The sequence below is a fragment of the Amphibalanus amphitrite genome, unplaced genomic scaffold, assembly GCF_019059575.1.
Source record: "Amphibalanus amphitrite isolate SeventyFive unplaced genomic scaffold, NRLGWU_Aamphi_draft 000007F_arrow, whole genome shotgun sequence".
Lineage (NCBI taxonomy): Eukaryota > Metazoa > Arthropoda > Thecostraca > Balanomorpha > Balanidae > Amphibalanus > Amphibalanus amphitrite.
Window position 1 is genome coordinate 1,548,330 of NW_024881503.1, and position 11,639 is coordinate 1,559,968.

At 50.5% G+C, this 11,639-nt stretch overlaps 1 protein-coding gene across 1 annotated transcript; it reads left to right on the plus strand.

Moving 5' to 3' along the window:
• The first annotated feature begins 617 nt into the window (after positions 1–617).
• On the plus strand, positions 618–11,426 carry LOC122378527 (splicing factor 1-like). Its single transcript, XM_043359681.1, has 4 exons — positions 618–690; positions 4,797–4,874; positions 9,281–11,115; positions 11,245–11,426. The coding sequence occupies exons 3-4, from the start codon at positions 9,354–9,356 to the stop codon at positions 11,424–11,426; spliced, it is 1,944 nt and encodes a 647-aa protein (XP_043215616.1). The 5' UTR covers positions 618–690; positions 4,797–4,874; positions 9,281–9,353.
• The last annotated feature ends 213 nt before the right edge of the window (positions 11,427–11,639 follow it).

Sequence of the window (11,639 nt, forward strand, 5' to 3'; positions counted from 1 at the left end):
TGTTTCAGCGCATGACGCTACCTAACGCTACCATGGGTATTGGCTTCGGTTTGTTTGGAAACGTAAGCAAAAACAGGAAATTACGTATCCAGGGAAATCGAGCGCCAATGCCTGGTAGGGTCAGGTAGCGCCACGCGCTGAAACAGGGCCCAGGGTTCTCATAGGTACTGCGAGGCAATGGCTGCCAGGTTCGTGTTCAAGACTCGCCTTAGACGGGAAGTGACAACTTGGATATTTTAGCCTGGCTTCTGACAAGAAAGCCTATGTTGATGTTCATCAAATAAAGATTCCTCATATTTCTGAAGAGTGAGGAGATGGCAGTAGGCATATCGGAGGGCTCCATTCGCTCAGAAAGTCCGTCGGTAGCTCTGGGGCTCCCGTCACGCACTCGAAGCCTGAAGGTCATGTCACGCAATAAGAGGTTCGTGATGAAACGGTCAAGAGGCTCCATGGTCGCACAGGTGGTGAATACCGAAGAGTCTATGGACTCTTGGCACCGTTTCTTACCTGCCACGAGTCGATTACGCAACCGGCCATATTTTGATTGCCATGGCTACGTCATAAGAGTGAGACATCAGTAAAAGAGTTTGGCTTCATTTATACCATTCTTTATCTTCAGCCTTGACGCGCGTCATCCGCTGGCCGCCATTTTTTGTTCGCCTGGCTGCGAAGTCGTTGGAATTCTATAAGGTACGTGATAACAGAGCTTCTTACTTAGTATTTTTTATGTTTGCTATGTTTTTTTGCTTTCTTATATTTAGTTATTGGCATGCGCATCGCATTGCTGGCTGTAACGCCGAGTGTGCCTGCGTCGCTGTTTGCCGCAGTTTGTTTTTACGTTACGCAGTTAGTTTTTGTTTTCACGAAATTTGGTAATTATTTGTGAAAGGTTGTGACCATTGAACTAATCAATTGAATTAATTGATCACTGGCAGTTTGATTAACTCACCTGTTTAACTCACCTGTTTGGGGTTCCCTTGGTCTGAGAGTAGCCAAAATGAATGCAGGGATGGGGAGAAGGGAAGGAACCCGCATAGAAAGAGCTCGCCCGATGGATGAGAACACATCCAAACGGGAAAGTGAGCCCACAAGTGCCAAATGAATGAGTTTACAAGAGTGACAAGATACAAACAGCAACATTATAATCGGAACACAGTTAACGGTCATGGGACACAATTCATTTAGATACGCACTAGAGATTAGTATACAAACAGGGTATCACCCAGTGTCACAGATAACATGGATTTGAACCTGGTTAAATCTGGTTCAGACACTACTTCGTCCGGTAGAGAGTTCCATGGAGTGATACAGCGGACACCAAATGATCTAGCACGTAAATCTGTTTGGGGACGGACGTGTGGCAACTTAAAGCGGTGGCCTCGGGTTCCAGAGGATGGCGAGAGCACGAATATATCCGATGGTTTGATTGAGCATTTATCATGGAAGAGTTTCCAGCATTGTATCATGTCAGCTCGGAGGAGCCTGCCCTTGGCCGAAAATTGGTTCAGGGCCTTAAGTCGAGAGTAGTAATCTAGGTTGCCGAGACCATGGACGCGCTTCGTCCAACGCCGCTGGACTGACTCGAGGAGCCTTAAGTCACCCACGTATCCGGTGTGCCACACGCAAGAACAGTACTCGATCAAAGGCCTTACGTGCGTGCTGAAGAGTGTCATCATAAAGTCCGGGGACCTGCAAACAGTAGCTTTAAGCAGGTTCTGAGTTAGACCCGCGGCTTTTGAAATCGTTGCTGTAATATGATTGTGAAACTTCAAGTCTGAATCAACTAAAACGCCAAGGTCGGTGTGGGAGTGGACAACCTGGATTGGGGCATTGGAGATGTGATAACATGGAGGGGGGAGAGCGTGGAATTTCCTGTGAAAACGAAGGACAACACACTTTTTAACATTCAGAGAAAGACACCAAGACTCAGCAGTGCTCTGCAGCATATCAATGTCACGCTGGCACATCTGTGAATCGAGGTCATAGCTGGCATGCGGGATATAACGAATTTTCATGTACATCTTCAGGTCATCTGCAAAAACCTTGTAACGGCATGACAGGTTGCTAGCAACGTGGTTTACAAATATCAGAAATAGGATGGGTCCCAGAACAGAGCCCTGGGGGACACCACTGGTGACACGGTGAGGGCTGCTCAGCTTTGTCTTCACCTGTACGGCCATTTGTCGGTCAACTAGGAAGTCCTCGATCCATCGGACCAGGCTGTCCTGGATACCAAGGAGACGAAGTTTTGTTAGGAGGATTTGGTGAGAAACGACATCAAACGCTTTGGCGAAGTCGAACATCACGACATCAACGACACTTCCACTGTCCACATGAAGTGACACCTCATTGTACACCAGGAGCAGTTGATCCATGGTAGACCTGCCTGCTCGAAATCCGAACTGGTGGTCAGTCAGGATGCCGTTGTCTTCCAGGTAAGCTGAGAGATGACGAACAATGATTCTCTCTAAGCATTTACACGTCACAGAAGTGAGGCTGATCGGTCTGTAGTTGAGTGCGTCGTACCTTGAACCTTTCTTATAAATCGGGACAACTCTCGATGACTTCCACAGAGTTGGGAGTTTGCCTTCTCCGAGGGACCTTTGGAATAGCAGGTAGAGTGGGTAGGCAAGCCCAGTGGCACAGTTCCTGAGAAGCATGGGGTGAAGATCGTCTGAGCCTGCTGCTGAGTTGATGTCCAAGGCCTGTAGCACAGACAGCACATCCTGTGGGTAGATGTCCATGGTTGCCATTTGGCTCGACGCTGTCTGGTGAGCTGTTGGAGGGTTAGAGTGACAGATTGCTTGGTTAGTAGAGAAAACACTGGCAAATGCAGTGGCGAATACTTCTGCCAATACACCAGGATCGTCTGAAAGACTGCCATCGTCAAGGCGGAGGGGTCCAACACTAGGACAACCAACTTTTTTACGCCTCAGGTAAGCATGAAACCGTTTAGGGGCTGTTTTGAGGTCGTTGATTAGGTCCTGCTCGTACCTGGATTGAGAATCAATGGCGAATGATTTGAGAGCACTGTTAATTGTGAAGAAGTCTCTCAAGGCTAGCTTTGCTGCCGGACTATTCCTACCAGATGAGTAACGAGTGGATAATACCTTATCCCAATTAATTTAGGTTTGTCCAATAATGTCACATTGGTGCCTTGGAATGTAATATTGAGTGCTTTTTAGATAAACGTGGTGCGCCATAATTGTATGTGCACGCTACTTGTCCTGTCCACTGAACTCTAAAATGTGGAAGGCGCATCGGTCGCCAGATGGTGTCCAACGGTGCCGCCATGTTGCGCAGACCAGGAAGCGGCCGCCGCCTGTGTTGGGGAATAGGGAATTCGGGACCTCGATTTACGTTAGCGGTCGCTGCATCCGTTACGTTCAAGCTATGTGGACACAGAACCCGGCATCTTACGCAGAATTGAGTGGAAAATAAGATGAAATCCTAAAAAATTATCAGCTACAAGGAACTAATACGTTAAACCCTTATAAGTCAATGGGGAAATATGAAAATTGCTATTTTGGCGCCGAGAATGATCTGAAACTATCTCAAGCATATAGAATCATGATTTCATGCACTCCTTGCAAGGTTCTATGCTTCATATTTGCATTGTTGCCCTTGCGTGACGTCATTTGTGACGTCACAAGGGTCACAGTTTTTCTTCAATAACTCCCGATCAAATTGAGCTAGCGAGTCGGAAAAGCCACCAATGGACTCAGGAAGACCTGCCGAATCGAATGATATGCGACATGACCTCTTTCGACCAACTTCGTGACCTGGGGGTGCTGACCTGACCTTGACCTGAGGTCAACACCCTAAGTTGACCTGAACCGAACAAAAAGTATATCACTCGATGCGCCTGAGCTAGCTGAACACGATGATGCCAAAATCGCGGCTCTACGGCCATTTTTGGCGAAGTTATTTACCAAAAACCGAACCCGTGCCTTAGATCACTTGACCTGACCTCAGAGGTCACCGGTTGACCCAGGACCTTTACAGTGGGTTCCTACCAGTCACTCTGCATTATACTTTGTCGCAAACGACCACTTTACCGCTTAATTCTAGTTTAATTAGCGGCGCATTAGTGAGGTGGGTTCAATCAACCCCCTCGGCCGGGGCAAATGTAGGTCCGGCGAGTGAATTTGAGGAATTCTGAAGATACGATCGTGTTCCCCACTCAATTCTGCGTAAGATGCCGGGTTCCGTATCTACGTAACTAAAACGTAACGGATGCGGCGGCTGCAAACGTAAATCGAGGTCCCGAATTCCCTATTCCTCAACACAGGCGGCAGCCGGTTCCTGGTCTGCGCAATATGGCCGCCACCGTTAGACACTACGGCCAATAGGGTTGAAGCGGCAGTGCTCCCCTGTGGTCCTGTCATTTGATGTGTTTTTGGTATTTGAAGTGATTTAGTTAATATTAACATATTTCAATTGGTACCAATCAAATTTACTGTTGATCTGCTTGCATGAAGCATTGCATTCAATCTTACATGTGCCATGAATATTTTTTGTCATTTGTCTGGCATTTCTCGGATTCTTATTTGTGAAGTTAATATGGGGTAAGGTGTGCCCCAATGAGAGGCTGAGAAAAACCTGTTTGTGATTGATATGTCTGTTGTGCCATTGCTATCTCAGTGCACTTCATGTTGGCTGAACTTTACCAGTATGTATTATCAACTAGTCTGACTTGTACCCTTGTGGGTACCTACACTACATGCCTTAGTCATATTGCAACTAAGCCAAACTGTTCAGCTCCACGGCATTTACAATTAATTCCAATGTTCCAGAGCTACACCTACCTGCAGTACCAGAAGTTGATCTAAGGTCCTCCCCAGCTGGGTTTCTCGGTTTCTGACTATTGCCAGGTGAGGTTGTCATCCACTAGCTTCGAAAAATATGTTGGTAATGGTCACTTAGCCATTTCTAATACATATATTGTAATTGGTATACAATTAAAGTTGTTATTTAGTACAAATATTTCTCTTCTTTTGATTGTGTGATTTATGATTTGATTTTGTCTTATGTTCTGTTCCAGCAATTCTTGTATAACGGTTTGAATTTTTATAATATTCAGTTAAAAAATATGCAACATGTTCTATGAAGGTTGTGTCCGGTGGCAAGAGCTCATGATGTGCAGTGTGCAAGTGCATTGCTCATCATAGGATTGCTGCTGTGTCTTGCTTTCTTGCATTTTTTCAATGTGATTTTTTCAATATCAAGTTTGATGTGTATGCTTCAATGGTTCTTAGAAGTGTTCACATTTGCTTTATGAATTGTGTATGCTTGGTGTCAATGACTCAGAAACAATGTTTGTGTGTTTTATTACTATGCAGTGATGATGGGCAGAAAATATCAAAGTTGTATATCATATTTATTTCTATATAATAGTCTAATTTTTCCTAGTATGAAGAATCTGCCAGACATTAGCAATATCTTCCTGTAAATGTTTGGTGCACAATTTTTTAGAGGGCAATGCTATTTTTCTTGATGTATCCAACATCGATATCATTTTGTTGGTAATTGATTGCAATATGCATAGTTTTTTGTCCAAACACGACCTAGAACATTCCTTCAGTTCTTCTCACATGGAAAAAGTTTGGTCAGTCTTTGTAATTATTCTTATTGCAATGTCCAGTGCATGACCAACAAAATTCATCTTAACCAGACAGTGCGTTTGAAACTGATAATACTTATAACTAAAAGGTTAATGTCATGTTTTATATTCTCATCCCTTTTATTTCAATTTAAAATGTTCAATATCTAATATGTTTAGATTTTTGTTTTCTTAGTAATAATTGCTAGTGCTTGTGTACCTCTTCTTTCTACATACCTACATCTATTGAGTACATCTATTGAGCAATGTTCCTGAATGGAATTTAGGTTTTAATGAGTTTTATTTTTGGTTTCTTTTAATTTGGTGTCTAAAGTGTGTTGGACAATTAACATTTTTATACGACCTCGGTGCTCTACCAACCATCATATGTATAAAGATGAATTGACATTACCCTTGGGGCGTGGCTCTGCAGAATGTGGGTACCGACAGATTATGACACTCATCCTGGTATAGTTTATGGTATGGGGAAACCAGCAGTCACTTCACAGTCCCCCTGTTTTAGCTGCCCGGCTAGTCTGACAGGCCGCTGGCAGCGATGCAGATAACCTAACCCCGCAGCGAATGACCTTCCACGTTAGCCCGCCCGTCTCCCGGCCGCCGGGTCTGCCGGATACCTGGCGGCCGGTGGCAGCACCAATCTGACTCAGCCGACCTAGCCGCCGACTCGGCACGCCGGGAACGCAGATCCGACCGTCAGCCAGCACTGACCGGCGGACCAGCCAGCCCGTATCAGGAGCCCGCAGCTCACCAACCAGCCTAGCTGATGACCAAGGAGTCACTAACCGATTGACCATATTTTCCGAATGGACACCGCTGACCGATCCGTCTTAGGCTGACCCTCTCGGCTGTTGGTTGACTGTCGCTGTTGAACGATGTTCAATGTGTGACTCCTACCATTCAGAGTTGACCCGGCGATCTTCAATTGACCATTAACCAAGGAGGAAGCTTCGAACACCGCCTGATCCCCTGCTAGTAAATTGACTGATAACCTTTCAGTGGAAAGCGCAGCTTTTAGCTCGTGAGCTAGTCTAGACCACGAGTGTTTGAATGACCCACTGACCATTCACAAATAGCCAACCATCTGACCAAAGGGTTCCAAATCCAGCCTGCAAAGTTGTGCGGCAGAGAACGCCAGCCGCCCGGCAGAGACTCGCAGCTCCACTGACCAAGTGAACTGTGCGCTGACCAGTGTCCTGTCTTGATCTCGTGTCGACCGCTGCCTGACCAGGAGTCGCTAGAAACCCACTCAAACCGGCTACAGGGGATGACCCGGAGGCTGAACCGGCTGCTGGCTGGTACTGTCCGTCCCTTATTGACTAACTGACGGCCCGGCTGACCTAGCTGCTCTCAGAGGGCGCTGCCCCGGCGGCGCGGCCCGGCCGGCCGACTCGCCCCGGCGAGTGGCGCCGCGACCGGCGGCCTCCGGAGCGAGCGACGCGGGCCCTGGCACTGGCGGCGACACGGTTAGAGGCGGCCACTGGTCGGTGGACACAGCCAAACCCGACAGTCTTTGACTTTAGCATGCGGCGGCGATCACAGGTTGGCGCTGCAGGACTTCCTTATCAGCTGCTACTCGGTTCAGCTTACGTCAGCTTTAGGGATGAAATCGAGGGGTTGTTCTGGTCGCTGTAGGGGTGGAATTGAAGGAAGCGTTCGCAAAAAAAAACACTGTTTGCTGCTAAATTGCTGCAGACGACAGCTTACTGTAACGCTGTTTCCAATGGGCATGCCTTATAAACGAAAGCATTCTTCGAAAATTCACATGGTCCTTCCCTCGATGAATTTAGTTCAGTCCGACGGACGTTGTTAAAATCTCTTATTAAAATTTCATCCCAGTTGCAGGCAGAGTTGCATGCTTGCTGCGTAAGGATGACATTCGTTATTTTCTGCTAGGCATATTTCCCTTCCTTTATATTGAAAAAGATTGACGCTTACGATTACGTCGTTCTAATCAAGTACTCGGAATATCGTCCATGTTTTCCCAGCCGGTAAACTGGTGAAGGATGTAGCGAGAGCAGAGAAGAGAAATGTGTCGAAAAAGTCAAACAATATAGCCAGCTAAAAAGAAAGCTCATCTCTTCTCACCACCATCTGCTCACCATCTTCTCAGTTTTGTTTTATTACAAAGTATCATTTATCAATGAGGGAATAGTAAAACGAGTCGGAAATTCGAGAGCTCAGTTCAGTGTTCTCTTTTCAACGGCCCTCCCGACTACAGGCAATGAAAAATCGTAAAACTTCTCCGTAGTTTGGAGCTTGGTGCAGAAATATCAAGAGACTTCTTTTGTTGATCACACGAGCAATCTTGTTGACGGTCGCTCATTGCTTTCTGTGCGGTTTTTGGTTCATTTCCAGGCCTAATGAAAACAGCCAACCTATTGATCAAGAAATTGCTCCACAGATCCGGCTATTATGTTTGTTTGGGGGGGGGGGGGTGGCAGCTTTCATTAACCCCTCTCACGGCATCGTCTTCTAAATTGTGTGAAGTTGGCAAATGACGGGCTGAATTTCCATTTCCAATGTATCAACTATTCGATAACTTCTGCCATAAAACAATTAGACGCATTCCTTCACATGAAATATTTCTTTATTAACTCACTTGTCTGCTGGTAGGGTTATGAAATTGTATATTGATAGAAACAAGTAGAAAAACACAGAACAAATAGTGTATGGACGCGTCTCGATTTTGAAATCTTCATCTGCATGACATTAGCACAAATAAAAGACATAACTTATATCTTGTTTTCTTTGTGCTTATGTCATGCTGATGAAGATTAAAAAATCGAAACGCGTCCATGCACTATTTGTTCCGTGCTTTCAGGATATAAAAAGTGACCACCATTTTTAGCCAGTTCCAAGACTTCGGCTCAAAGCTCCGTCGAAATGTCGAAGCATCCCGTATTGAAGGCTAAATGTTAAGCAAGTCAACCGTATTTCAAACGCTTACATTTTATAACACCTAATATAGGTTACACCACAACAGAAGCTTCCATTTCACCACTGACTTTAGGTGATAACTGATAGAAAAAAAGAATGGGCAGATACGAGCGATGGGCTGCAGATGCGCCGATGTCTTTTGCAGTCTAGGCGTTCTACACCCTAAATCGTCTCCTTTATTACAACCGATTGCTACGATAGATTGGCAGACATAAGGTTGAAAAATTTAACTATGCTATTGCTGAATATTATCCATTCGAGTCCTGGGTCATCATACGGTGTTTTTTAACCAACGCTGTTAGAAGAAACGTCAACGTAGCATTGAGAAAATAGCGCATCAATCTCCTTCAATTGATGTGTTCAATAAAAGCTATCCTACAAAATGGTCGCCGTTCTGCCCCCCCCCCCCCCCCCCTCCAGGCTGGTCGGTATGGGACCAAGTACTCTAAAATTACTCCCGGTTCCCAGTTATTACGATGCATAAACAGAGTAACGGAAGAGTACATTTCCGTCCAAATTATTCCTCATCACATCATTCAATAAAACATTAGCTATTATTATGCTATATAAATAACAAACATAAATTTAAAAAGAAAAAGAAAATTTGGACTCTTGAGGTCACAACTGAAAAGGTAAGTTTGTAGTGTTGGAGAAGGTCTATGCATCACGTGCTAACCTGGTTTTGTGTGTCGTGTTTTTTTCTTTGTGACCCCCCAGCAGTTGACCGTGCTCGCGTGCGGACCGCGCGACTCAGCCGTCTCAGCCCGTACAGGCGCCAGCGACCGACGCAGCCATGGCCGGCTCGGGCGCCAACAACGTGCGGCTGGCCAAGCTGAACCCGATCCTGGGCAGCGGCCGCAAACCGACCGGCGGCTCTCTGCTCAAACCCAGCTACCTGACCGGTGAGCCCGAGCAGCCGCTAGCCATCACCAGCGGCAGCAGCAACGGCGACCGCAGCAGCCGCGACCGGAGCCGGGACCGCAGCCGAGACCGCAGCAGGGACCGCAGCCGGGACCGCGACTCCGGCGGAGACCGCAAACGGAAGGACTACGGCTCGAGCGACTCCGGCTCCGGCGGCGGCGGCGGAGGGCGGAGAAAGCGCCGCTCGCGCTGGGGCGGCGACGAGAACGACAAGACGTTCATCCCGGGCATGCCGACCATCCTGCCGACCAACCTCAACAAGAACCAGGAGGAGGCGTATCTGATACAGTTGCAGATCGAGGACTTCAGTCGGCGGCTGCGCTCGGGCGACCTGGGCATCCCGGCCGACCCGGCGCAGCGCTCTCCGTCGCCGGAGCCCATATACAGCAGTGACGGCAAGCGCATGAACACGCGCGAGTTCCGGACCCGGCGCCGACTCGAGGACGAGCGGCACAAGCTGGTGCAGAAGATGTACCAGCTGAATGCCGACTACAAGCCGCCGCTCGACTACAAGCCACCGACCACGCTCGTCACGGAGAAGATCGTCATCCCGCAGGAGGAGCATCCCGAGATTAACCTGTTCGGTCTGCTGATCGGGCCGCGTGGTAACACCCTGAAGGCGCTGGAGAAGGAGTCTGGTGCCAAGATCATCATTCGTGGTAAGGGCTCGGTGAAGGAGGGCAAAGTGAGCCGCAAGGACGGCCACTCGATGCCAGGGGAGGATGAGCCTCTTCACGCCATCATCTCCTCCATCAACCCGGCGTGCGTGAAGAAGGCCGTGGACCGTATCAAGGAGATCATCCGCCAGGGCGTGGAGGTGCCGGAGGATCAGAACGACCTGCGGAAGAACCAGCTGCGCGAGCTGGCCCTGCTGAACGGCACTCTCCGCGAGCAGGACACCCCGCGCTGCAGCAACTGCGGCGCCAACAACCACAAGTCGTGGCAGTGTCCCGACAAGCCCAACGTCACCAATAACGTGATCTGTAACAGCTGCGGCGGCGCTGGCCATATCGCCCGCGACTGCCGGCTGCGCCGCGGCGGCAGCATGGGTCTGGGCGGCGCCGGAGGGCTCGGCGGTATGGGTGCCGGGGATGGTGGAGACCGGGCGAAAATTGACGAGGAGTACATGTCACTGATGGCCGAGCTCGGCGAGGGCCCGCCACCGGTCAAGAAGGACGACTCGGCCGGCGGCGGCGGCGGCGGGTACGGCGGCGGCAACCTGTCGCGCTACAGCGGCCGGACAGCGTTCGAGCCGCGCGCCGCGCCGCGGCCCCTGATGGAGCCGCTCACCGGCAGCAACTCGAGCCCGCTGGGCAGCGGCGGCAACAACCGCTGGGGCGCCGGCGGCGGCGGCGGCTCGGGGTCCAGCTCCGTGGTGCCGCCGCCCACCGGGCCCATCCGCTCGCTGCTGTCGCAGACGCCGCTCACCCAGCCGCCGCTGTCGCAGCCGCCGCCATCTCAGTCGCAGCCGGCGGGCGGCACCAACACGAGCCGGCAGCCGCCGGGCTGGGGCGGCGCTGCCAACACCCAGGCGCCGCCGCCGACCGGCCGCCAGGGCCCGCCGCCCGGCGGCCAGCCCAACTTCTCGGCGGCGCCGCCCGCGCCGTCCCAGTTCCAGGGACCGCCGCCGTCGGGCGGACCGCCGCCGCCGCCGCCGTCCGGAGGCGCCGGCTGGCGGCCGCCCTGGCAGCAGCAGCCGCCGCCGATGTCGGCGCCGCCGCCCGGTCCGGTGCCACCGCCGCGGCCCGTCGGTCCGCCCTCAGTGCCGCCGCCAAACATGTACGGTACGCCGCCGTGGGGGCAGTTTGCCGCTCCGCCGCCGCCGCCTCCGCCCCCGCCGCCGCCGCAACAGCAGCCGCCTCGCTCGCAGTCTGACCTGAGCATGCTGGCGCAGGCCGGCCTTCCGACGCTGCTGGCCGCGCCGCCGCCACCACCGCCCAGTTAGACGGACACAGTGCAGGGACTGCTGACGGTGCGCGGCGGCTGCTGAGGGCGAGCGGCGTACAGGGCGGGAGCGAGGCGGCAGAGTGAGTGAGTGTGAGTGGGTGGGTGGATGGGTGGGTTAGTGTTAGGGGGAGGGAGTCGCATTCATGTGGGGTAGTTAACGTCAGTAGTTAACGTTAGTGGAGGTGTGTGTGTGTGTGTGCGTGGGGGAGGG

What these genes read in the sequence shown, in the direction of transcription:
- LOC122378527 (XM_043359681.1), top strand. Translation starts at nt 9,354, where the DNA reads ATGGCCGGCTCGGGCGCCAACAACGTGCGGCTGGCCAAGCTGAACCCG. An exon ending in CCAGGGACCGCCGCCGTCGG is followed by an intron (nt 11,116 to 11,244) that starts GCGGACCGCCGC and finishes GTCCGCCCTCAG; the next exon opens with TGCCGCCGCCAAACATGTAC.